We start from the raw sequence: 27,839 nt of genomic DNA on the forward strand, positions 1-27,839 counted from the left end.
TTCGCCTTCAGATTTATTTATTCTTACTTATGGGATATTCAAAGCAGCACACTGGCTGATGTACAAATAACTGCAATCTAAAAGCGCTGATAACCTATAAATCAACTTGATCTGCAAATTAAGGGATGTCCTGAGCCTCTCCCAGGCCACACTTCTAGTTTGAGCTAAACCTCTCCTCTGAGACGGACTAAAGATAGCTAGGAGTTGCGCTTGGCTTGTTTTTTTTCACACATTCTGTCTTAGCCGTGATGATGTTCAGCTAAAGCATTTCACCTTCTTGTGAAGTGGTGCTTAAACCGAACTTTCAGATTGCTGATCTTGTTTTGAACTGAACAGCCCTCAGTTCATTAATTATCACACAGCCCTTTATTTGTTCGCATTTTTCACACGGCGAGATGAATTAAGAAGGTTTGCTAGATAAATAGCTTAAAGTGGGCATCCAGCGTATTCAAATTCAGAACTTGCTCCTAAGAAACCCACGTACAAAATATCTATTTTTGTCCCTGACTGAAGTCGGAGGCTGGGAAAGCGACCACCGAATCGGCACTGCTGGAAAGGGAGAGTTCTGATCTCCTCGGTGACAGGCTGGGTCAGGAAGTTTTCTGCCTGTTGCAAGAGAGCGGGAATTGGACAGCTGTCGGGCTGTAGACTAGGTTTTCCTTGTTTTTCTGGGTTGCACGTGTATGTTTATCACTGGCACTTCCCAGAGGTGGTATTCCGTTTCCTCTAGAGGTAGAAGGTGTGTAGGAAACATAGTCAGAGTGCAGGCGCTGGAAAAAAACGCCTCAGGGTGTAGGTACTGACAAATCCCACCGCGGATCTGTTTTCCCCAACCCCGCCAGAGAGGTCTGTGCGACAGCGGGTGGCTCATTTTACACAACACATTCCGCACCGCAGTCGGGTGACAGGCAGGAAATGAAAGGCTGTATCTTATGATCACGGTGTGTATTTATGAACGGGCACAAGTTAACTTCCAGGTAGCAGCCAAATTCTCGTATTCCCCAATATGTATGTAAATGCCTGTGTTTAAAATTTCAATAGTAAACTACATTGCAGTGAAAAACCGCAAAGCCAGGCCAAAATTTCCTCCCTTTAAGAATAACACATGGGAATTTCCACAATTACATGCAGCTTACAGGAAGAGAGAAGTTCTGCAGCCTTGTTAATGTGCTCTTAACTTCCTTTAAAGGGCAAGAAGTAAACATTAAGAAGCCTTGAGAGTAAGTTTTCCAAATACAGACATTTCAGAAAGGAAACATGATAAATGGGAGATGGCATCCACATGAGAATTTCGGCTTTTTTTAATGTAACGTTCTGGATGAAGACGAAGAACTCCTTTTATGACGGGTTTTAGAATGACACCCAACAAAATACCAGTGCTCAAAGCAGACGCAGAACCCCAAAATGAGGGATCCGAGCTCCCTTGTCGTGCACAAAGGTGGGCAGCGTGGGGAGCAAAGCTCTGCTGGACCTACTGAGCAGGAGCTGAGGACACGTCTACATCTGACATCTTCCCTTGTAGTGGGGCTGTAAGCGAACACTGGCCTCTCCTGGGATCCGACATCCAAAACCCTTTCGTGAAGGAAGGTAGTGGGCAGGACTAGGAAAAGGTCGCTTGGTATGGGGTGAAAGGCTTTTTGGTGTGTGCCTGCCCAGACAGAGCTGATGCCCAAATCCTCCGTCTGGACCATAGCTTTTAGATCCATCCTAGATCACGGTAATCGATCTAGGATCAATTACCTAGATCATCGCAGCAACTGCTCTAGGATTACATGGCACTTCATCACAAAGGGGAGGGCGGAAGGTGGCTGTCTGCTGTTAGCAGTGCTTGCTGCAGAGCTGGGCAGGGAGCGGTAGCTCAGAGGCCTGGCCATGCCCTGCCACCGTCAGCCCGCTCCGCGCCCGCGGCCCGCAGCAAGGAGGCTCCCCACAGCCTGCTTCCACGCCAGCCGGCCCTCGTGCCCTGCGAGGAGAAGCTTCCTGAGGGCCGAACGTATCCGTGCAGTTACCGGGGCCCGGGCATCACCAAATAAAAGGGGCAATTTCCTAAACCGCTTCCGGTGCGTCGTTGTGTGAGCACTTCCAGCCACAGCCGGGGGAAACGACGAACAAGCGCCAGCTTCCTGCGGTATTCAGGGGCACAGCGCGTTCATCTGGCACCTGCGCCTCAGCAGCGGGCCCGCTCTGCGGCGGCACCGGCTTCGCCCCGCACCCCGCGTCCACAGCGGCGGCCCCGCAGGCCCCTCCCGCCCTGTCCCGCTCCCCCGCGACCGGGGCGGGGGCAGAGCGGGGCGGGGGCGGCCATGGCGGCGGCGGGGCTGACAGGATTCCCGCCCCGCCCGCGCCCGGCGGCGGCGCCTCCCGATTGGCGGCGGGGCCGTGGGGTGACGGCGGGCGGGCGCCGCGGGGCGCGCCGGGAGCTGTAGGCGGGGCGCGGCGGGCGGGACTGCGGCTCCCGGCGCGCCTCGCGCCGCCCCGTGACGGGCGGGGGGCAGCGCTGCGGCTGCGGCAGCGGCGGGGCGGGAGCCGCTGCGCCGCCTCGGCCCCATTGTGTGGCGCGGCCGCGGCTCCCCGGTGCCGGCCGCCATCTTGTGCCGGAGGGGGTCCGCGCCGGGCCGCCGCCTCCGTCTCGGCCGGGGCCTCCGCAGGGGGCCGGGGCCGCCCCTCCTGCCCAGAGGGGCCGCGGCGGCGGCGGCGGGGGGCAGCAGCTCCCGCGCGCCGGCCGCGCCCCAGCGGGGCCTCGCCCGCGCCTCCGCCCCCAGGGGCCGCCCCGGGCCGCTCTCCCCGGCCGCTGCCGTGCCCCGAGGCGGCGGGAAGGGCCGCGCTGCGCGGCGCGACGCGGCGGCCCCGGGACTGATGCTCGGGCCCTCGCAGCGGGACGCAGCCGCCGCGCCGGGCCGGGCGTGAGGGCCGCTGCGCGCCGCCTCCCGCCCCGTCTCCCCGCCCCGGCCCGACAGCCGATGCCGCCGCTGGACCAGCACCTGCCCGCGCCCCGGGCGTAGCGGCGGGCGCCGCCAGCGCCGCTCCCGAGGAGGCGGGCGCCCGCCGCCCACCGGCCGAGGATCAGGAGACCGGGGGCCGGCCCCGAGGCGCTGCCGCCGCTTCCCGCCCCATCAGGCGAGGGGCAGGAGGCCCACCCCGCGCCCCGCCCGCCCCGGCCGGCCGGCAGCCGGGCCGCCGCCGCCGCACCATGAAGATCAAGGATGCTAAGAAGCCGTGTAAGGCGGCGGGGCCTCCCCGCTGGGGTCGGGGTCGGGGTCGGGGTGGGGGCCGGGGTGGGGGTGGTGCGCGGGGCTTGCGCTGGAGGGGCTTCTCCGGGAGCAGAAAGTGGTGCGGTCGGGGGGGGGGGGGGGGGGCGGGCGCTGGGGGCCGCGTTTGGCGAAGGTGGCACGAATCGGTGCACCGAACACCTGCGCAGGCGGCTGCAGGTGCTACGGGTTTGTGTTGTAAGGGCTAATCCACTTCTGGGCTTCATGGGGTTTTTTAGAGAGGCTATTGGTTAATATTTGGGTACAAGTCTTTCATGACGTGTGCTGAATGCTCCCCTTTAAGAAGCACAGCTGTGATAATATTTTTTTACTATTTATTCTTTTGGATTATCGTATTTGTTTTGGAGGGCACAAACATGGTTCAGACTCTGGTGAATGCAAACAAAATGTCTTAGACTACCGGCACGTTTTTGTGGGAAGAGGGAATTGGCTTGGGGAAGGCTAGTCTGCCCCCCAGGCAGTGTTTTCGCAGGGTAGCAGACCCACAGCGGTGCAGGTCAGCACACCTGTCAGGCTTACACCTGGGAGGTGCCTTACCTGAAAGGGGTGCAGGCGTTACTCCACGGAGTTAGGCTGTTTTTTCTTTGTCGTCATACTTAAAGGCTTATTTTCAGGGTGAGTTACTGTATGGATAAGATGGCCAGTCCTGAAGAGCTAGGCCTGCTGTTATTCTTAGTCATATGGCATGCCTGTCTAATGAAGAGCATGAGACCAGGACAGTGTATTGAGAGTGTATATTTTAAATATATTGTTTGAGCAGCCCAGCCAGAAGAAAATCGCCAAACGTGTTTAACGCAGGGAGTATTAGTGTAGCTCTAGAAATAGCTATAAACAGAGAATTGTGTCTGGCTGTGAAAATACTTTGTTTCTTGTGGTGTGTTAAGGAAACCCTAAATGTCCATTCTGTAGCACACGATTAGCCATCACCTCTTACTAGTGCCAGTGTGTGGAAATTGCTGAATTGGCTGTAATCATGTTTACAAAGAGCGCAGTTCAGGGAGCACTTTTTCCCCTGGTATAATATTTAAGGAATGATAACAAGACTCTGAAGCAGTTGTTGGCTGTAAGACATTATAGCGGTTTGGTAATTTAAAATGGTAAGAGAACGGCTGCTTCTACTGCAGAAACCTGCTAATTTCAGGAGTGTCTCTGCTGGGCCTCAAAGACTGTCTTCTGCAGTGGTGGATTTAAACCTCATGTTTAAATAACAATGCCAACTGCTCTCAAGAAGTTTTAACTGCTTAAATATGCTAAATTTGTAGTCGGATGCTTCCAGTTCTTGAACCTGAACTTTGACGTTGGTTTTATGATGGGAATCAGAAACATTTGGAACTGCAGAACCATAATACAGTGTCAAACTACGTTGTTTATTTCATCTTGACTCTTTCACTTATTTTGAAGCCGGTGGCTTTTTTAAAGGTAACAGCGCTTAGTTTCTTAAGTAATGAACTTTAGACTCATTCTGCAGACCTCGGCTTCTGGTTAGTCACAGGGACCGAAGTGGGAGGGCAGCTGAGTGTTTGAAGAGGAGCAGATCCACAAAAGACTGAAGATGGAAAAGTCCATGGATGTTCAGGGGCTTTGGTGTCTGAATACTGCTGTCCATTTGGCTTACGTGCTCAAATTGACCTGGAAGCCGGGTTGGGCTCACAATACCACTTTTGGACTATCTAGTTACAAATTATTTGGCAAAGACAGTTGTAGACAGTTTTCAGTACGATTGCTGAATGGGTATACGTTTCTTAGGCGAAGTGAGCATTTAATTATCTGTGTTGGAGCCAAAATTGATGCAGGGGAAAAATGATTGATCATTATTTAACCAGAGGTCATTAGTCTGTTCTAAGAGCCTGCAAAGCGGAATTGGGAAGATTGCTTTAGCCTACCTGTACTTCTGTCTGTGATGTTTAGCATCATGACAGAAAGCACACTTGCACTAAGTGCCGTGTCTGTCATCAGAGGCGCGGGTGAAACGAAGGTACCGCAAGTTCAGAATTTCTGGTGTGGATACGCTGCCTAGACGTGCTTGTGCCGTCCTCCCTTTCGCATCTTCACCTGGCTAGTGCTGTTGCTATTTTGTTATAAAAATGGTGAGAAATGCAGCTGAATTTATGGAACATGGCTTCTGAGGTTGACTGTCTTGAAAGAGACTAGTAAAGGGCCATTTAAGTTTCATTTGCAGGTCGTGGTAGGTGCTGCGCATTTTAAAGGAGGATAACAGAAATTCAAATTAGGAAAACCTTGTACTAAGCAGTTGGTGTAGCAGGGGAAGCTGGAGAGGTTGTGGAGTCTCCATCCTCGGAGGATTCTTGAAAAACTTTGGAGATCTTCAGGTCTTGGCTGGACAAAGTCGTAGTTGACCTCATCTCGTGTTGGCCGTCTTCCTGCGAGCGTGACTGAGGGGTTGGACTAGGTGACCTCCAGAGGACCCTTCCAACCAGCAGTTGCGTGATAGCTCTTGTGAGGAAATGCCGATGGGGAAGAATGGCCGGCTCTCATAAGAGAAACTTCTAGAGGTTATTTGGGGGCGGAGGTGGTAAATGTGAGAGCAGAGTCTTGCGGAACCGCTGCTGCGTGAGAGGAGCCACTCATTCAGAGAGCTCTTCATGGTGGCGGGGGAAGGCGAGGCCCTTGAGAGGAGGAAAGTGCCGGCATGCTGCGCTCTTCGGGGGAAGCGGAGGCCTTCACCTTGGCTCTGGAGTGTACCCCACTGCCGAAGGACAGGCAAAGGCTGCTGATAGTTAGTACGCAGTGTATGTTACTTTTTACAGTTTGTCTCTTTTAATTGTTTATTAAAACTAGTTTGGGAACAAATGCCTGTATTTCCCTTGAGGCGAATTGAGACACATTAATGTATGAAAGTACATAGTAGAGATTTGCAAAATGCTGGATCACCGTAGAGAAAAGATTAAAATCTTAAGTTTATTTTCTCTAACGTGGTTTTACAGACACATGTAGTCATTGTGGACACAGTGATCCCATGCAGGATTTGTGTAGTAAAACTGACGAGAAATCCATTTAGGTTGCTGGAGAATCTTTTTTAAATTGATTTTTCTGCTCATAGAACTTGCTGCTTAGTCTTGTGGTATGCTAGCATTTTCTTATTAGTCCTTGAAAGCCGATTATTAGCCCATAGCTGATGCTACAGGCTCTCATTTCACTGCAGTTGAAAAATATATTTCTAATAATGAGTTAATACTGCCAGGCACAGTTTATACCGTGTTTGCATCTGTAAGTGTTAGATTATGCCTCTGCGTGCTGTATCTCACTATAATAAAAACACCTATCCCCAAAGAGATGGCTGCTGAGATGTCAACAAAATTAACAGAATAAGCAAGGAGGGAGAAGATGACAGCAGCAATATCTTGTCTTGTGTTAGCTTTACATGGTATCCACTTGTAGATGTGATAAACCTAGTGAAGAGCAGTTACAGTAATTGCCGATTACCGCCTGTCCTCCCACTGGTAAAGGTGGCCTTTCTGTAGCGTGATTAGAGGTGGCTGAGTGGGAAAGTGTGGCGAGTTTACAAAGTTTGATGGAGAGGCTTTCCCATGAGGGAAATGGGAGGAGGTGACAGTGCATGTCAGATACATTTCGTTTGGGTGTTTATTCTATCCAGCCCAAATCTATTTTGAGCTGGACTTGGGATATTTGAACTAAAAACCTGTTAGAAAACTAGTTAAGCAGAGAAACTCTCTGGTGTCTCGAGGGCTCACGGACACCTGATGTGCAGTTTTGCTCTGTAGGGGCTCACAGGCATACATCCATGTAACATGCTGCCTAGCCATCAGGTTAATCCCACTTGATTTAGCAGCTCAACAACCTTTGTGTTTTCTCTTAACTTGTCCCATTGGACATGTTAGTTACCTTAGACTGCTAGCTGATTTAGGTGTTAGAGTTCACCATTAATTTTTACTCTGCTGTATGCAGACGCTTTAGGGAAATACTGGAAGTGTGAGAATGTATGCATGTACATAGAGGAAAATGCATTTGGAGAGACTGCAAGATACATTTCATTTAAGTTTCTGTGTTTATAAACAGTGTGTAATAGTTCAGTATAACTTTTATATAGTTCACTTGTCAGTAATTGGCTAAGAATGGGATCAAGGTTAGCTTTGTTATCAAAGGCTACATACTGAGCTGAATTAGAAGATAAGTTTTGTGCATCAGAACTGATAATACTGCATACTTTCATGAAGAACTGTTGCAGTGCTGGCAGAAATAAACTTAAGTTTTCATGTGATTTCGTGATCATTTTCCTTTCTTGTATTTTAAGCCAATATAGAACCACGAACTGCAGCATGCTTCGGCAGTTGTTTCCCAAGCCACATTTGTACTTGAAGTGCAACAGTCTTACGTCTTAATAATACATCAGCTTTCTTACAAAGATGACACAAAATCTAGGAGCCTGTTCTCTGCTGTCACTGACAGCTGTGAATTTTTTTTAATGGTGCAAAGATCCCTGTTTGAATTAGGAGGTAGCTACTCTTCTTCGAAGGTTAGTTCTTGTAAATTTAATGCAGGGTTGACCCAGACTGTTATTTTATCTTACAGTGAGAAGGAAGTATTTTAAAGGTGTTTGTGTTTCAAACGTGTCATTACATTCATAGGAAGGAGCTTGCCAGTAATCTGTTTCTCGGTCTTTAAAAGCTAAATACAAATAAAGTGTTAAACTGAAGAATCTTATGGTTGACTGAACAAGGGGGAAGTAATTAAGTCTCTGAGCGTGTGCTTCCTGCAGCTTTGGGTCCAAAACAGGCGTACAAAGTCAAAAGGGTAGAATGCAGTCTGGGTGGAGAACTGCGAAAGCCCTCTGCTCTGCTGAAGCAGAACCCATAGAACAGGAGAACACTTCAACCTTTGTGCTCGTATCGGCACGAGAAAGAGTTTTTACTGTAATTATTTCCTTTTGGCGTATAAAGACCTTGTGTGATAAGATATAAGTAACCTTAAGTTTGGTGTGAGAAACTATGTACGCGAAGAACTTAAGCGCAAACACAAGAGAAGGAGGCCTCCCTGTGTAGCTCTAAAGAATAACTTAAAAAAACAGCCGAGAGCCATCAGCCTGGGTTTTCTTACTAGGCAGAACTGCTACATCATTACTTGACCCCGCAGCACCTTGTATCCGCAATCGTCCCGTGCGGGAAGTACTTTTCTGCATTGCAGGAAGTAGTTCTAGGGAGTCCTCTTAAACATCATTATTTTTTTTAACTCTGAGCAGGTTGCCTCTCAAAGCTATCTTCACAGCACGTGTGGAACAATCCCGTGCTTTATAGCGAAGGTTCCTAGTTGCTCTGTCTATGCAGGGACCACAGTGGCTCCTGGCAGAGCCAGGGAGTGAAAGAAAATCTGGATTTGGAATGAAGGAGGTTGGATATCGCGATACTCCTCTTGCTGTCCTGTTGGAGACAGTTCAATTTGGTGTGAAGTATCACATTAAACCATATGGGCTTTGGCTTCCCAGTTTGTGTTCTACTTTGCATATTTGTCTCTTCTCGGGTAGCAAAAATACGTATTTTATGTATTCTTAAATAGAGCCTGGCTTGACTTCCTAAAAGCAGAATGCATGTTTTTGAAGCAGTTTTAAGGCAATTGAGCTTGTTGAGTAAAAAGCTCGATTCCTGCTTTTCTTTTTTCAAATTGCAGCTGACCTCTGCAGAGAGGAGCTGAACTTTGAAAAGACTGAGCGCTGGGTTTGTTCTGTGAATAGCAGTTAAATTCCCAGCAAGGAATACTTCTGAGCCGTATATCACTTTTTGTAGAGTCTTCCTGGGAATAAGAACGGTTATAAAGAGGAGGAGCCAAGAAAAATGTTTTAATGACCAAATCCCCATAGAGCTGCAGGAGAGGCCCAGTTTTAATGCAGGTGGACTGACTCTCCTTATGAATTGAAGCTGCGCAATGATGGTTATAGTTGCATTAAGTCTTCAAACCTGGTATCTGCAGAGCTATAAGCTTGGAACGAAGGTTGTGCAATTGGTATTGGTCTCATCCAGGCATGTTTCTTTAACTGTGACTGCCATAAGGATCAAGCTGGTGTCTGGGGATATTTTTTTCAAAAGATTGTGCTGCCATCATTCTGCTCCTAAATCTCTCACTCAAAGAAGCATGACCCACAGATATGAGTACAAAAATACTTTTTATGGAATCATTTATACATGCTCAGCCCAAGGTACGTGCCGTGCTATTTTTGTCTTGTTCTAAGACAGCTTTCAAATACAAGACTGCCTCAGAATTAAATTTTTCATGGATTTGAGAGACTATACTAGCTACAGATGCTGGTAGATATGCTGCAGATACCGTATGTAAGAGGGAAAACTCTTGTGCTTCGAATGTGCCTCAAAGAGCAGCAACATCACCATAAGCAGAGTGCTCATATGTGGCGTAAAGTAACGCACAGGTTCCTTGTGTGTATGGCATGACTTAAAGCAGAGCCATGGCCATGTTTAGCCTGGCTGCCCTGTGGAGTGGGAGTCTTGTAGGAAACTCGAGCGTGCTCTCCATAGTATATTTTCTGGGTAGTCCTTCATCCTGAATCTCTCTGTGGCCTTGTTTTAACCCCAAAAATGAAATCACCCTTTCAGTAATTGGAAGCGGAACTGGTGTTTTCACATGGGTTCCTGTTTTCTGCATTCTCCCTTCACCCAGATAGGATGGATCCTGAGCCAAGATCCACCCAGAGCAAACTGATTTGAAGGCTGCAGCAATAGGAGCAGAGTTCACAAGGCTTCCACGTTGCATCCACCTACGACTACGTTCTAACTCTGTAGAATCAGTGTATTTCTAATATTTAAAGGTAGCTCAAGCATGGATAAATCTTGTAGCCTTGCAGTCCCAAAATGGCAGCTACAGTTCAACTGATTGCGCACTTGCCATGTATGTGTATCCCCTTCTGTGTTTGGAAAACAAAATGGCTTTAATTTTCCTGGCTAGGGCTGTATATAAATCAGTCACGAGTGGCTTACATACACAAGAATCCTTGTGTAATATCTTCTTCTGGGTTGCTGGTATAAGGAGTAAGTTAACAGTACGTGGGCCCAGTTGCTTGTCAGAACTCCTCCACCTTGCAAATGAAACTTGAGCAATGTACTTACCAGCCAAATCTTGACAAATTTTCAATAGAAAAATGTGAAACTCCTTGGCGTTTGCTGCAGAGGTGGAAACTGACCTATTTCTTCAGTCTCAAAACCCTTAAATTGCTGTTAAGATCATTCAGTTAACCCAGCAAACTGATATTGTACAGCATGATCCCTTTTTTTCAGCATAAAACATGCTTTTATTTGAATTATGGAATAAACTTCCTTACAGTTCAACTGTTCTTGTTTTTTACTTGATATACAGGAGTCATAAACCTTAAGATTTTGAGAGATGTGACTAATGCTATATTTGCAAAAGCTTTTTGCATCATTTAACATGGGATGTGGTGGATCTTCTGACAAACAGGCATGACTGGCGCCAAATCTTCCTTAAGCTCATCGCTTGAACTTTCAGCTGTTTCCCTCGCTTTCTTGTTGTGGCAGGCTGGATCCGAGTTACTCAGTGGGCCCACTGAGCAGGAAGAATCCCAAGTATTTTTGGTAGTACTTGGCTTGCTGTGTGCTATTTAAATTCTGAATGGGTTGGATTGACTCCTGCAGACACTTTCTGGTCTGCTGGGTGAATCAACTTCCCTTCCTCGGTTTTGGTTCTTGTGACATTGTTTACAACACGAGACTGAAACTTAGTGAGATCGCTTAATAAAGCATCAGTTAATTGTGGTCAAACAGGAAGATGACAAATTTTCTTATGCCTGGAGTCACAGTGCAAAGAAGTGGGTATGCAGTTGTAAAGTCAATTCATATGACTTCAGTCTTATGCTTAGATCTCAGCTTTATAGAACAGATATCAGGTTTATAGAACTTCTTTATTCCCACTTGGAGTTAGGTTTTACTCACAGAATTTATCCCTGTAGTTAAATTTTGTTTTTCAAGATGAGTAAGGTTACTGACTCAATCTTTTTTGTTAAGATCTGACAATATTCTCTGGACATCCATTCCTGAAAGTTGAGGCAACTTTTAAGTTTCTTTTCTCTTTAACTTTTTCATTCATGTTATAAATGAACTGGCATGCAGCCAGCCTTGACTAAATACATGAAAATATTTTGGTAGGCCATTCTTCTCAAGGATAGATCCCCACTGGTTATGGAAATCCAACCTAATTACATCTTACTCATGATGAACATGTTAACATCTTTTCAGTTTTGTTCCTGAGTTTCATACTTCTATAATATATGAATTGCATCTGAAGAAATAAATTGGAACTCTACAGAATATTAAAAAACCAACAAACAAACCAAACAAAAACCTAAAACAAACAATCCAGCAAGTGATGGTGTCAGTTAGGAAATAAAAATACGAGCTTCCCAGCTGGATGTTCAGGATCTTTCTTAAACTTACAAATTACAGTATAAACACTGTTTCTGGGAGATGACAGTCGGGAAACTCTCCGATGAAGATGATGCCTTTGCTGTAGGGTTGCTGAGTATCTGTTTTATCACACACAGTTAGGAAGAGTTGTTGATAACAGGCATATTCAAATCATGGTCCTAGGTGACATAAGCCGTAGAACCCCTGTTAGGAACTGCAGTCATCCCACAGAAGTGACAAAGACAAAATACTTGTGTTTTAGTATTGTTGTTTTGTAGTACAGAAATCCCCCCTTTCTATCCAAGATACAGAAAAAGAAGAATTGGAACCTAGATTCAGTAATATGAATTTTCTATCTTGCCTGTACTTCTTAATAGTACTTTTTGTTAGCCCTTTGTAACTTCCAGGGGTATATGAACAGCTCTCTTCAGCTCCATAAATTGGGCATCTTAACTGTGCCAATTTTTAAAATACATGCAAATAAATTAGTGCTTCCCTCTCAAACGAAAGATATTATGTGAGCAGAAGATAGCTGTTCGAGGAGGAATACCTGTCCTGCTGCTGTTGTCAGGTATAATGTGTAACCTGCTTTCTCAGGAGTGTGCATTGCAGTCTTTGTGCTAAACTATGTCAAAACTATTATTTTGGAAGTGAAGGTTCTTTTAATCTTTGTTCTCAAAACAAAAAAAAAAGGTGGTTGAATTTTGTTTATGGGTTGGTATGAAAGATAGAGTATGGTTTGGGGAGTTCTTAGGTGGGCTTTCTGACCACACATGACAGCATTTAAATGTGTAAATAGAGTTGCTCATTTTTTCCATTTTTACCTGCGGCCAAAGGGATATTTAAGATCATGTAATGGAAATGAGTACTAATTCTTTGTTCCTGTGAGGATTTTTGTTAATGTCTGTCTTGTTGAAAAGTGTAACGTTGGTTTAGCCTTAAGTTACATGTATTGCTTTTTCTCTTTAACAAAGCTAATCAGTCAATTCTTGTATCTCCACAGCTTTTCCATGGTTTGGCATGGACATTGGGGGAACTTTGGTGAAACTTGCATATTTTGAACCTATTGATATCACTGCAGAGGAGGAGCAGGAGGAAGTTGAAAGCTTGAAGAGCATCCGCAAATACCTGACTTCCAATGTAGCCTATGGATCCACTGGCATTCGAGATGTCCACCTTGAGCTGAAAGACTTAACGATTTTTGCTCGAAGAGGAAACTTGCACTTTATTCGATTCCCAACTCATGATTTGCCTACTTTTATCCAAATGGGAAGAAATAAAAACTTTTCAACACTACATACGGTGCTCTGTGCTACCGGCGGTGGCGCTTACAAGTTTGAAGAAGACTTTCGCACAGTAGGTAGCCTGTCTTTCCTTGTACTGAAGCTGATGCCAAAAGCATTGCTGATGATGGGTTAAAATAAGCAGTATTTTGAAAAACTGTGGAATGCTCAAAGATTATTAATTATTCATTTGTTTTTCAGTCTTAAGTATGAGAATCTAGAAATATGCTTTCCAACATCATCATAATAAACATGAAGATCTAATGCTAACAGCTAATTAGAAACTTCCATTAATGCAGTGAAATGCAGGGCACCTTTGTGGAAGTTAACCGTTTTCTAATCTGTGTTTTCTCTGATGGGAAATGTGCTTAAACTGCTGAGGTGCTTGAGTCACTTTGGATTTTCTTTCCTAAGCAGTCTCTGATGGTAGGTTTTCAATGTTTGTGGGTGGGCTTATCCTCATTAATTTAGTCCAGTGCATTGTTTAGAGATCTGTGACAAAATGCATATCTCAGACAGTCTTTTTTTCAACTGCCGAGCGGTTTGGGATTTTCCTGAGGTATTTTGACTCTTCCCTTGATGATCAGAACTGATCATTTGTTTAGATGCGGTGTCTATCCGAAGATAGTTGTTACTAACTGACAGTTGTATCACAGTATCCAGTGTGCACATGTCCTAGTTTTAAAGTGGCTGCAGACCTCTCGTGCTTCTAAAGACAAGGCAACTTTCAGTAGCACAAAATGTTTGGTTTCAAAAATCTGCTTGTATTTCCGTTCCTGTGCCAGTCTTGCGTTGAGCTGGTGCAACTGTTTGTGGGGTAGGGTCGCAATTTGTACAGCAGAAGTAATTCATTATCTAAAACCCCACAGAAATTATTTATGTTGGAACAGTTCCCTGATTTGCTCAACAGTGAAGCTTCACAGTTGTGCCATGGCAAGAAAAGCTGAAGGGAGCTGGGGGAAGAGGAGGGGACCGGCAGGGCTGTGGTCTGGTACTGCTGTCAGTCAGCAGTGTGCAATCCGGTCTGATTGTGCAACTCCGTAATCTAACTGCAGGCTGCTTTCTAAATGTGAGCTTGCCTGATTCAGAGATAGACCTTATGGGTGTGTTTTCTCGGATTAGCTGCCTAATTGAACTCTCTAACTGTTGGAACTCCCTGCTGCGGTAAGGGAGAGAGCATGATAACTTTTTGTGAAAGCCCAGAGTTAAACAGGATTAAGTATGGTGTGAAATTACAGCCTTCGTGGAATCCACAGCACCTGTTAAATTGTCTTTCTGCTTTATGAGAGAACGGCACCTTAAATGTCACGTGCAAAACTGAGGAAGACCTGTAACGAGCCTAAAGTCCTGTAGAATTTCTGACCTGTGGTTTTCTTATGATCCTTGGAGTGTTAATAAAGTTGCAAGGATAGTGTATGATGCCATTGAAGTTTTTATCTTAGGTTTTTATCTGCTGACATCTTAGAAATGACTGTTTGACTTCTAAGATGGGGGAGGAAGCCTACAAACCTTGGAAAGATGTGCAGATGTGTGAGTTTCACCAAGATGACACTCGATGGGGCCTCTAGGGTATTTGATGACCTTTTTTTGATTAAGATTGATGAAAAATGTTGCTAATTTTTCAATGGATTAATGTCTGAGTATCTCAAAAGTTATCTTTGGGATTACCAAAGCAGATATTTATACTGCCTGTCTGTTCTTGATTCAAGTCTGAGATCTGGATTTATAGTCAGAGTAATTTTCTAATTGATGTATTCAGAATTTACCTCTGAATTCTTTGCTGGCTTTATAGTGGGATCGAAGTTCCTGAATTAGTCAGCTGAGATAGCTTCTTAAAGTTAGGCAGTACAAATATACTCATAAATTTGTAGCATGTTTAAGCAATGTTAGAACATGTTGACACTGCCTTTTTTCTTTTTTTAACACAGATTGGAAACCTCCAGCTGCACAAACTGGATGAGCTTGACTGCCTTGTCAAAGGCTTATTGTACATAGACTCTGTCAGCTTCAATGGCCAGGCAGAGTGCTATTATTTTGAAAATGCCTCAGATCCTGAGAGATGCCAAAAGATGCCTTTTAACCTGGACGATCCATACCCATTGCTGGTTGTTAACATTGGTTCAGGAGTCAGTATTTTGTCAGTCCATTCCAAAGACAACTATAAAAGAGTAACTGGAACAAGGTAACTTAAAAACCTAAGTTGGGGTTGTTAACTCTATGGAACAATGAGCCTTCTGCTTTCAAAGTGGTTCCTCTCCCTGACTCCCCCCACCTATTCCTTCCCTCGCTCTGTAGTATGGAAAAGTATTTTATCTTTAATTTACTGCTGCATTCATTGAAGCCCATTCCCATAGTTCTGTTATTGAGGAGATTCAGCTAATATCTTATTTATCAATGGATGAGTGCTGGAAGTGCTCCACAGTGAGAGTTTTATAGGTTTTGTCTTAAGTTTTGATAATGTGTCTGGTGAACCTGTGGTTCTCTTGCTCCATAAGAATAAATATGTCCACACATGTTTTACAGTAAATGATCAAGGATCAGAGTCAGTGGCATGATGTGGGTATTTAGGGAGTTAGGCTCTGATTAAGTCTTCCAGCTTACCTTTTGAGAGTTTATAACTATTTGTTAGCTCTTACTGTATGGTTAGCTTCTTGTAAGTGACTTAGATAAATGTTAAATTGATTCACAATTGATTGTTTGTGTAGTGAACCTTGACCAAGAAAAGCAGACAGCTTGGTATCTTAAGTTGGAGGGCTTTGTTTGTTTATTTTGTTAGTCAGACATGAGAATCTTTGATGTGAGGAAATACTATTTAAAATCAACTAGTTTTCTTTCTTCTTAGTCTAGGTGGAGGGACCTTTCTTGGTTTATGCAGTTTGTTGACGGGCTGTGAAAGTTTTGAAGAAGCTCTGGAAATGGCATCCAAAGGAGACAGCACACATGCTGACAAGCTGGTTCGAGATATTTATGGAGGAGACTATGAAAGATTTGGCTTGCCAGGATGGGCTGTAGCATCCAGGTAAGCAAGAGATCTTTTTGTTGGTTCTTTTGCTGGTTTGGGGGCTTCACAAACAAGACTTAATCTGTTAATACAGAGAAAACTGCTTTTTGCAAACTTTTATTGTAGTCAAGTTATGTTTTTATCCCAAAAGTATATATACTCAGTTTTCCTGAGGATTTAAAGCCACATGCAACTGCAAGTGCCTGCTAGCTAGGTATTGAAGAAACCTCACGTGGTATGTCATATGCAGATTTACATGAGCCAGAGAGAACGTGAGGTGATCACAGGAGTGGAAAGAACAAAGCGCCGAGGAAAAACAAAGCCGATTACTTTTTGACTTCCTAGAATCTTTTAGTAGGCCGTTGTCCAGAGGGAAGGTGAGTGGAAGACGGCATTTGTGTTGCTCTTACAGTAGTATCTCTTCATTTTTTTTTTTTTTTTTTTTGAAAGAGTCTGCTTTTTTTGATACATGGTTGTCAGTACAGGCACCTGGCATAATGTTTTAACTACTTTTCTCGCTTAGGAAGGCTGTTGAACATAAGCAGTTTGCACCATGAGAATGAATGTATTTTACTGCCAATGACAGAGGATATTTGTCATAGCTGCTAGTTTTATTTCCATTGGGGAAGATTATTGGTGATGTTACAGCTTCTCTACCCTTAAGAAATGTAAGAAGAATAAACTTTGGGAGGGAAACCAATATGTACATAAGAGTTCGTTGTATCTTTGCTCTTATTCAGTAGTAAGAGGTCTTAATTCACAGTAACTTAATTCTGCTCCCTCTCCAGCCAGCTGAGGCCAAGCCTCTTGAGAGAGCATATGCTGAGAGGTTTTAATATGTGTAAACTTTACACTTTTAGTCAATACATCTTAACATGTTCTGTATGTAGGTACCTTCTGTTCTCATTTACTTTAAGACCCTTAGGATCTTTAATGACTATTTGAGTTTTAGAATAATCAGGATTCTGGCTCTCTGAACTAACTTAGGTACGGCACAGAGTCCTTAGTGGTAAAATATGCATAGCTATGGATTCTTGTCTTGTTTTTTCTTTTTTATAATTTGTAAGAAATTATCTACTCTGTATAGTAATGGAAGTGCCCTTCTAATCTAGAACTGTTCATTCACAACCTGAACTGCAGCCTGTCAGCTGTTTATTTTCTGTTTGAAGATTGTGTTCCATCATAAAGCCATTCAACTCATCTCTGGTTTACTTCTAAGAATAGAGGATTGGCTAGATGCTATGAGTGAGGAAGCAAGCATGAGGAGTTGCAGGATTCACCAGTCGCACTTAGGCATTGACTTAATTTACGGTGACTAGATGTGCAGAGTAGTCTTGCCTAAGAGTAAGACTACATTTTGCTGTAGCTGCTTCTTCATGGAAGTCAACAATCTAAACAAAAGTATTTTGTTGGGGGTCATTATTGTAACAAGATTGACTGTTTCCTGTGAAGGAATAAATACACCTGTTTTAGTGTCAGTTGTCAAATTGCTGTATGTAATACAGACTTTAAAAGGGAACTCCTTAAGAACAAACATGATACTTAAGTTCTGTAATAGCATAAAAATTGCACTCTGAAATTACTTCAAATGCACATGAATCACTTTGTACTTAATGGAAATTTTTCCTGTTCTAGTTTTGGGAATATGATCTACAAAGAGAAGAGAGAGTCTGTTAGTAAAGAAGATCTTGCAAGAGCCATATTGGTCACCATCACCAATAACATTGGGTCTATTGCCCGGATGTGTGCAGTAAACGAGGTAAAAACTTCTGAGAAGGAAAGGATAAAATGGTGTATCATTTTAAACCTTTTAGTACGTTCTCAAATGAAATTAAGAAATTAATGTAGTATTAAAGAACTAGAATCATGGAATGCTTTGGGATGGAAGGTACCTTTAAAGGCCATCTGGTCCAACCCCCCTGCAATGAGCAGGGACATCTTCAACCAGATCAGGTTGCTCAGAGCCCCGTCCAACCTGGCCTTGAATGTTTCCAAGCACGGGGCATCTACCACCTCTCTGGGCAACCTGTTCCAGTGTTTCACCACCCTCATCGTCAAAAATTGGTTCTAGAAAAACTAGGAATTGTTTCAGAATATTTTGACTGTCTTTGGAGAAGTGGGACAAGGATATCTTTGCCAATGGGGAGGGTAACCTGATGAGGAGGGCTTCAAACTAGCTTTGTTAGGGAATGGGGCCTGAAGCCTGCAGGTAAGTGAGGGAGCAGGGGAGCACAGGATGTTGTGATGAAAGGAGTTGAGTCCCCTTGCGAAAACAGGATGATTGTGGGCCCACCTTAAGTCTCTGTACACAAACACATGCAGCGTGGGATACAAGAGGACCTGGAAGTCCTGGCTCTCGTGAGGGACTATCCCAACCTCTATGGGAAGGGTAACGTGGCAGATCACAAGCAATCCGTACTTCTCAGTGTGCTGGGGACAATTTTCTGACACAAGTGCTAGACAGGGTAGCTAGGCAAGCATGGTGCTGGACCAGCTGTTCACGGTTGAAGAACTGGTCAGGGATTTCCTTGACAGCCTTGAAATAGCAGAGTTTAAGATCCTGAAGAAAGCGAAGAAGGCACGTAGCAGAATGGAGAGTCTAGATGGACTTGAGTAGAACAGGATTCTGTTTGGGGGGGGGGGGGGATCTGGGAAGCATTATATTTAAGGGTGGGGGTAAATGAGTACAAATCAGAACTCGTAAACTGCACAAATTAGCTTCATTCCAAGTTTCTTCTGGTCTAATTCCAACTACATCACAGAACTACAAATCATAAGAAATAGTTAATGGGACACACAAACGAATATCTTGAACTGATGTATAAAGATAAAATGGATTTAATTATTTCAGCTTCCTGGTATACAGCAGAATTATGTTTGGGTGCCTTAACAGTGTGTTTACTTTTGTCTTCACTGTGAACTAATCAAGATGGTGAAAAACAGTTGCATGTTATAGTCATTTGACTACAGGTTGAATTGTAATACTAGTTTTTGTAACAACTTGGATACGAGTATTCATCTAACATAATTAAGCGCTTATTTAAGCACTATGTTAAGCACTAACACAATTAAATTTTCTTTGGTTCTTGCTCTCATATCATTAAACCAGTGCTTAATGTTGGATTTGTTTCAGTGAATGAGGAAAATTAAATGCTTTTCTCTTTTTTTACATTTGACTTGATTAAAATTCACAGCTCGCTTCTAGTATTTAAGTCTTAGTCTAATGTTATGCTGAGGTATATTGAGGTCTGAAGATGAAAGGAACATCTGTTATGTCTTACTGTCTTCGGCTTCTTTACAGTGCTGCCTTGTTGCATATGGATCAAGCAGCATTGTACAGGGCTATGAAGGCATTGAGTCTTCTCTACCAAATAGAAGTATTTTTCATTTAATTTCACTTTTAGCTGGGCTGTTTCTTTGGCTTAATTACTGAAAATGCTCACTTAATTTGAAACACAAATGCTACTTCTCTGTAAATTAAGTCCTTTAATTCCTGAGGGTTGCACGGTTTTTCCTTTTCCCCAAGTATGCTGCGTTTTAAATTTTGGAACCATGTTTTAATTGTGGGTTGTTTGGGGTTTGTGTTTTGTTTGGGTCCCCCACCACCACCCTCCTGCCCCTTGCTCCAGACAGTCTGTTCTTTCATAGCTTAATTTTTCAAAGCTGTGTTAAACAGTGAGAAGACTTAATCCTTTGCTGTTTTTCTCTTCTTTTTAGAAAATAAACAGAGTTGTGTTTGTTGGCAATTTTTTACGTGTGAATACTTTGTCAATGAAGCTTCTTGCGTATGCACTGGATTACTGGTCAAAAGGCCAGCTGAAGGCCTTGTTCCTAGAACATGAGGTATGCTGTGGTTCATTTATCTGTATGTATTGTTTTACCATAAATCAAAAATGCATGTACTGAGTAGCTCTCATGTGTGATGTCTTGAGACACCAAGTTCTCAGTAAACATTGAAAATACCAGGAGGTTTGTCATTCCGTGTTAGTTCTCTGGGGACAGCGCGCTCTGCCAGGGAAGCACTTCAGTCACTTTGGGGTATCTCAGTTCACACTATAGATCTTTAGAGAGGGACAAGAAATAGTTAAGCTCTGCACTAAGGTTCAAGAGTCTTCCCTTGGTTGTGGGTGGAAACAATAGTAAGTATTGTATTTCAAAAGATGCCAGAGAGATCTGGAGCCACAGGCCTTCGAAATACTTGTATTGTTCTCAGCTGAGCTTGAGCAACATCCTGAAAGTCGAGACTGCTTTTAACAGGGACTGCTTTCATACCACCACAGATACACCTTGAAGTTGTTGTAGTGATTTTATGCTCTGAGACCAACCTGCTTTTGGGCAGCTTCTGCAATCTAGATCAGTATGTAAAGCTGAGAGTGTTGACCTGTTTTGGTTAAAATACAGGCAACCAGTATTAATTACAGGTGCAACAGTTGGGAGACTTGTAGTGTCTTGGCAGTGGGCTGGCAGTTTTTGTCCTCAATTTGCTGGTCTGCAAATATTACAGCATTACATCTATTCCCCTTCAGCTGATTCTCACAACTTTTTTCCTTCGTTGCTTCTCCTGAGACCGACAGTAGTCTGTCTTGTGCTAGTGTCTGCAGTAACAGCAGAATGGTGCCCTGTTAGTTCTACCCCCTTCAGATTCTTCTTGGATAAATTTCAGCTTCTTGCATTTGGTCAAGTGTAGATTCCAAACACTTCTGTATTTCGTAGTTATAGGGAGGGGGAACATCTCACTTCCCCAAAGGGGAAAAGTAATCCAACAGGAGAACGTGGTTCTTTGTATGCAGGTAAGTATACAGTCCAAAAAAATGGTGTTGAAGCTTGGACGTAGTTCTTTAAAATTGTCAGGTGCAGTTAGTTTAAGAAATTTTTGACTTGTACCTTAGGAATAGTGTTGCTATGGACATTGAAGATCCTTTGGCAACCAAAATATGCAGCTCCTCTAGGAAAAACAAACGAAACCTGATTTCCGTGCTTTAGGAGTCACTGCGTCTTGGGAGTCCTGCAGTGTAGGGGGAGGCTTGGGGTGAAATCTCCTAAAGTTTAGCTAGATAAGAAGGATAAAATGTTTGTTGCACAAAGCTTTAAAAAATTATTATGAAAGCTGATATATTAAAAATGTATGGTGTTCTTTCTGTAGCATTGGTCCACCAGGTGCTTTCTTGTCACTGAAATGTGATTAGTGCAGATTTTAATACCATACTTGAACCTGAAATATTTTTTTGTTTGTTTTGAACAGGGATACTTTGGAGCTGTTGGTGCTCTTCTTGGGCTGCCAAATTTCAGTTGAGATAAGAGATGTCGCTACACTGAACTATTTTCCACCTGAATGACACTTGTTTATGGCAATGGGAACTAAGTTTGGGGAGGGGAGAAGAAAATAGCAGATTTTCTGTGACTGTTTTTAAGACGTGATTAGCTACTGACTATTGCCGTTATAAGAAAGGGGGTTTCGCTCTGTCGGGCATTGAAAAGTGAACTGTTTGGGGATGGTGTTTATGTTCTTTGGTACATGTAGCCAGTATTGAACTTTTAATATGCAATACATCCTCTGAAAACAAGCTTCCAGAAGAAGGAATGCCAAAACTTTTAAGTGCTCAGCATGAAAATACTGCAAGTTTACTCCTGAGGCTTGAGGCCCATCAGTTTTGTATATAATTGATGAATGAAAAATTGTTTTCATTAGTTATAGTCTATTATGAGCACAATTTCCCATGTGTACTTACAGAAAACAACTTTAAAAACGGTAAGGTACTATCTACGGGATGAGGGAACTGTAGGCAATTGCTTCCCACAGTAACAATAGTAATTATTTTATTTTTATGTGTAATGGACATAGTATTATTTTCATAATATTATTTTAATTTTCAGTGGGAAGAATAGAAACACAAAAAAATCAGCCAAAGCAGCAGGTTAAGCAGTTGATGTTTTGAAGGTTTTGTGAAGATATTCACTTGTCCTCTTCATTTTTTTGAAGATGCAGCTGGTATTTTGGGAAGATCCCCTCTGTTTCTAGTTGTATTTGGAAAAGAATTTAATGATTAGTGAAGGCAGGTTTTGGGGGTTGGACTTTTTTTTTTTTTTTGAGGACATGACTTCCAAAATCTCTTCTGTTGTTGTTTTTTCTCTCTCATAAATTCTGGCATCACGCATCATTATTTGTGGTAAAGGTACCACAAAGCCTGAGAGAATTGAAGAAATCCTTATAAAATAAACTAAATATGGGACCTCATAATTCTGATGCTTTGGCTCATTTCTGCAGAGGTTTGGAAAATTTCTGCCCCATCCTACTAATTTGAAAATGTGATTTCTCCTTAATTTTGTAAGAGCTGATCAGAATCTAATTAGATGTTGAAGATGAAAGGTTGTTAGCTTGCTTTTGGATTTGGAAGTTTGTTTTTGAAAGTTGAGGACAGCATCAGAGTTTGTATTGCAGCACCAAACGGACCAATATTTAATGCACTTGCAATATGGAACCATTCATCAAATCGTGGCCTTGGGATAAAATCCGTACTCTGGAACTGATCTTTGGGTTTTTCTGTATACTTTTAAAATGTACAGTTGTGATTATTGTAATAAGTTTAGTCCTGAAACCAGGGCATGAGATCTTAAACTTGTAAGAATATCACACAGTCATTAGCTATATGACTCTCTGTGGACTAAAGAGCCACCCAATTTTATGATGTCATTTTAATGTTTAATACTTCCTATAAGTGCATGAAGAGCAACCAGACTAGAACACGTGCATACCTTGGGTTTTAAGTTATTTTTAAAACTGATTGCTCAAGTATTCCACAGCATGGCTGTGTTGTATTCACAGACACATCCACCTTAGATGGTGTTAGAAACCTCTGTGTGCTATTTTCAGTCTTCTCTCTTTTCTTAAAATTCAAAGCCCCATACTAACATAATTTTTTTTTTTTTTAAATTTCTGTGGTCCTTTAAGAGCACAGTAACTTAAGAGTAACCAATCCATTAAGCCCAATGCCAATCGCAAATGCAGTTGCATTTATTGTTGCTTTTCCTGGTACTCATACTACGTGTCCATTGTGCTTGCTTTGATGTTTCATTTTAGACATAAAAAAAGGAAACAAAAATTACACTCACAGTTCAACTGATGCTAAACCAGAGCACTTCAGAAAATAAGTGGATATGGTTTTTATAGAATGTCTTTATAAATGCTGTATATTGTTCCTTTTCAGTTACAATTGACTATAGAAATTAACCTTTATTTGGTCATAAGACTTTGTAAAAACTTCATTTTCTGCATGTTTTGACAGCCTCCTGAAAATTTTGCAAACCAACTGGGTATTTTTCTTGCAAAGTGAAGTACTTTAAGACACGTACTACAGCTGGATTAGAAACAGTTCCTTTAGACCATATTTATTGCTACTTCTCGTTTTGTGATACTGAAAGAGAGAGCTGCTCTTGAAGCAGTAGTTAGAAGCTCCTTGTATATTTAACCAGAAGCACGTGTAGAAGATGATTCCGTAAAGACCATGGTTAATTTAAACCATTTGGAGTTGATATGACCTAAGATAGATTTTTAAAGTAAATTGTACAGAGTTACAGAATAAATTAATGGAGTAATTCTTGAATAGCTGTACTGTACAGAAACTACTGTGAGAATCAAAAAGTATGCCCTACCTCTATTTTACTTCCCTTGAGCTTCTAAAACAATTGGCTTCCTTTTGCTAGTTTTATCAGCACAATTGTTATTTCATTACAAGAGCAACCAGAGAAGTTTTCAAGCCCGACTGTGAAGCCCAGGGGTCCTGTGCGTAAGCCACATCTTTGGGTTTCATCTCATTCTCTCAACTTAGAACTTGTTACTAGAGTCTCCACAGATTTACTTTACCACCAGTAGAAACGCTAGGCATCACAAGCAGTTGCAAGATAAGCCTTAAAGTCTCTTCATCTAAATTTTCTTCTAAATAGGTTGAAAAGGCTTGTGTCTTTTATACAAATCACTGATGTAACTTGCTTTTTCCTGATCTCTGTTTTTACTTTCACCCCCGCCATTTCTTTTCCTCAAAGCTAACTGGTTGAAGCACCTTTAGAGTGAGTTGATTCAATGTGATGTACTACAGTAGAGAAAATTTGGGGTTTTCTCAGGGCTGCTGTTGTCTTCTCAAGTGGAACCACTTCTCTAGAGGAAGGTTGTGTGATGTTTCTTCTTCTAAAGCTCATTTTGAATGTGTAATTGTTTTCAGCTCATTCAGCCATGTGAGTGCCTTTTTAATTTTTTTCATATAATGCCAATTTTGCTGGTACTGGGACTTTATCCAGGAGGTTTCCTAACCAGTGTTGCTTACCAGAGAAATGGCAGATCATTTTACTGGCCATGGAGGTGATCCCTTCAACCTAGTGTAGCTAGAGATGCCAGGAAAACAGCATCAGGTTTCTGGCTTCCTGTCCCTGTGGCCCTTACCTTGGGATAAAGCTTTTGCATTTCTTGGTCTCATCCCTCCAGCTCAGTCTTTTTAAGTATTGCGCACAGTTTTATTGTACCAGTATCTCCCAAAAAATCATGCAAGTTTTTAGTCAGATAAGTACCAATTATTTCTGGCCAAAGAAGTTCATTTTTAGATGAAGCTATTCCAAGTTGGTATGGCTATTAAACTTAACCACTTTCACCTTTCTAGTTCTACTAGGGTAACTGCAATTTGAATGAGAAGGGAACTTCTACAATGCGTTTTGAATATTTAGCAAGCTGGAATGAACATACACTCAGCGTTCTTTACTGAAGCTAGCAGAGGTTTAAGCATAAACGCTTTTTCATTCTTTTAGTAAAGCTTCAATAAATGTAACAGTTGGGAGAGAAGCAGCACTGATACACTTTCTTTGTCTAATAGTTTGGTCTGGATTTTCAAAGGGTCTTCAGATGTCTGACCTGCCTTTTGAAGATCTTTCCCTCCCTCTCTCTCTCTGTAGTATTTTGCAAGCAAGCACCTGTGTGATCTGCCAACACCTCCACTCACAATCTGAGAGTTATGGCGTGGAGAGAATACGAGACCACGCTGTCCCACTTACTCTCAGCCTGTATATTAAGAACAAAAGTTCAGTTCTGGCTTCTCATAACAGATTAAATGTTCCTTCAGTAGTACTGAGACATTCCTGCTTGCATTTGAGTTGTTGGTAGTATACATGCAAGGTGATTATATTGCCTTTAAGGGCTGTAATACTAACTCTTTGTCTCTATCCAGTATAGGTCTTCAGGAAATACCTACTTCCAGATAAGTAGCAATAACTTCTCATTTCTAAATGTTTCAGAACAACAGTGAGATTTTAATATTTGGAACTAATTAAAGTGTCTTTTATCTAGAGCAAATCTGTGCGTCTTAGACTAGATGGTGTCTTATGCATTCAGTCATTAACTTAGGTTAATGCCTAAATTTACATTGAAGCTGTTTTTAAATATAACTTTCACTATTCACGTTCTGGGTACTAGATGGCTATAATCCTGAGGGAACAGTGTGGTTGAGCTCAGAACAGAGACGAAGGTCGGTGCGGTTCTGTTGAGCTAGTTGTGGTCAGCTTTTTATCCCGAGTCCATTTGCACACCTAGCGAGATGAGTGTTTTCCTAGCGGCAGGGCTTTCTAAATCCTTTTTTTGGATTATGTAGGTTTAAAAAAAACACATACTATGTAATAGAGCTTTGCTTAGGTTAAAAAGTGAACAAAACTCTGTGGGTCAGATCAGAAGTATTTGACCAAGACCTGTAGGTCACAGCGCAGAGCTAGAAGTGTGCTTGACACATACAGTTACTGGTTTGGTTGTATTAATTTTTCCATTTCCCGTTAACGCACAGTGAGAGAGGGCAGACTGAACAATCGTTGTGGATAAAATGGGTAAATTAAGTCCTCAGACATGAACATGGGAGATAAAAAATGCTTTATCGCAGTATAGAGGGATAATTCCCTGCTTATATTCTTTAAGTTTTACTGATATATTCCAAAGTCCGTCACCAGTATTCTGTCATCTGTGATAAAATTACTAATTCTTTTTAGTTTAAAAGAAGTCTGCAGAGAAGCCTGTTTTATTAGTTTTGTTTACTTCACACGTGTAAAGCATATTAAGTATTCTTAAAAACACACTTTCTGAAAACATCTCAAAAGATGCTGTAATATATTTGTAATTATTAATGTGCTAATGGAATATGTTTGAGCAGTCTAGGTTTGCATATCCGAGTGCCAAATCCTGCTCACTTTAGTTACCTGAGTAGGCGATTTCCTGAAATGGGGATCGTTTGAAACTAACGAGCAAGATTTGGGCTCGAGGTCTTCTGCCTGGGGAACACAGTAATGCTACTTTGCATATTCCTGCTGGTGCTAAATCATTTGTTGAAAATAAAGATTCTAAATAGAAATTGTAAATAAAATATTTATGGCCTGGTCCTTTTGACAGACTTAAAATTTATCGTTTGCAAATATTTTTTGGCCTTATTTCGAGCTTCCCTTTTGTGGTTTGTTTTTTTTCCTTTTTTTTTTTTTTTTAAGAGTATGTGGACTGCGTTTGTTAATGTGGCACGTCACGGGCAGGTTCGGCTTCCTGCGCTGCTTTCTGTGAGGCCGGTAACGTCCCCGTTGTGCGTTACGATAGGGATGGCTTTTCATTGCTGAGTTTCAGTGTCGTCCTTCCGCTTGTTTTGTCGTCGTAGCTGTTCAAACAAATAGTATCAAGTAGAACACGACTGGCATTTGTTCTCTGCTAAAACTTCAAGAAAATCGGCCATTACCGTAAGCAGTTGGGGAAGTTGTTGAAAATGCAAAAATACCCATTTAAAGTAATTTTTAAAAGCTAAATGTGTTAATTAGTCTTGCCTATAAAATAAACTGGAATAGGGTGTATCGGTTGCTAATCTTTGCTATAAATTGCTAGCATTTCACAATTCTTCTAGCATCGATTTCAGAACATTGTAAATAAAAGCTTTGGGAGGAGGTATATTAGTTTCAGATTGTGCATTACAAAAGAATTTAATTATAAGACTAGTGAATTAGTATTTTGAGACTTAATAAATTATGACATCTAGAACATGAAAATTAGTGTGTTGATGTTATAGAGATAGGATACAGAGGGCTTTTGATAATCTGCACTTCTTTACATTTCTGAGTTTTGGCATTTTAACAAGCGAATATTTAATTTTCCATCTACTGTCTCGTCATACGCAGGCCTTCTAATCACCAGTTGCTGTTGTCAAGTTTTAGTTAGTTAGCAAAACGGACAGGCAAATTTATAAATTGTAAACCCTTGTAGGATGGAAGTTCTCCGAAGAGCCATTTGGTTAAGTTGCCTTATTCTATTACATTGCACTCACGTTATGTCTCCGCTTCCTTGTTTACTGTTCAGACACTGAAGATGTGATGTAAAAATATGTGCTACAAATTTTTATTCATAAATTACTGATTAATACCTTTGTGTCACCTGTTAATACAGCTCTTGTAAATGATACCTTTATGCCATCTGTAATACAGCTCTTGTAAATTGTTTAAATTATTTTTCTTTTTATAGATTCTCGTTACTGAATGTACAGATTAGATCCCTTTAATATGTCACTGAGTAATTTGATTGGGGCTCAAATACGGCCAATGCTGTAAGTCATCCCATCGAAACTGTAAATAATTCTTTACTGCTTGTTTGCATGAATGAAGTTTGGATTTCATTTACTTTGTCAAAACCCAAGTCCTCTGTGATGGGCCTACTTTTTACAGTTTATTTTCCTGGGTTTATTATCATTTGTTCTGTATGAATGTTGAAACAGTAATTTGTCTTTTCCTAATAAATAATTTGAGATTGTTCATTGTTTGCCTATGTTTGTGGGGTTTGGGGGAGGGATTTCTGGGTGTGGTTTTTTTCCCTTTAGCATCATCAACTGCTGTG

General features: G+C 42.1%; 1 protein-coding gene across 1 annotated transcript; it reads left to right on the forward strand.

Annotated features, from left to right (window-relative positions):
* Positions 1-2,457: 2,457 nt before the first annotated feature.
* Positions 2,458-27,759, forward strand: PANK3 (pantothenate kinase 3). Its single transcript, XM_087760135.1, has 7 exons — positions 2,458-3,218; positions 12,675-13,027; positions 14,883-15,136; positions 15,797-15,973; positions 17,591-17,714; positions 19,673-19,798; positions 21,198-27,759. The coding sequence occupies exons 1-7, from the start codon at positions 3,191-3,193 to the stop codon at positions 21,246-21,248; spliced, it is 1,113 nt and encodes a 370-aa protein (XP_087616261.1). The 5' UTR covers positions 2,458-3,190; the 3' UTR covers positions 21,249-27,759.
* The last annotated feature ends 80 nt before the right edge of the window (positions 27,760-27,839 follow it).

This window comes from Nipponia nippon, unplaced genomic scaffold (assembly GCF_047370975.1).
Source record: "Nipponia nippon isolate SJK-2023a ecotype South Korea unplaced genomic scaffold, ASM4737097v1 scaffold_21, whole genome shotgun sequence".
In the NCBI taxonomy this organism is placed as follows: Eukaryota; Metazoa; Chordata; class Aves; order Pelecaniformes; family Threskiornithidae; genus Nipponia; species Nipponia nippon.

Coding starts and splice junctions, on each gene's coding strand:
- PANK3 (XM_087760135.1), top strand. CDS start 3,191: ATGAAGATCAAGGATGCTAAGAAGCCGT. Junction 13,028..14,882: donor TTGAAGAAGACTTTCGCACA/GTAGGTAGCCTG, acceptor TTTTTAACACAG/ATTGGAAACCTCCAGCTGCA. Junction 15,974..17,590: donor GGATGGGCTGTAGCATCCAG/GTAAGCAAGAGA, acceptor TTCCTGTTCTAG/TTTTGGGAATATGATCTACA.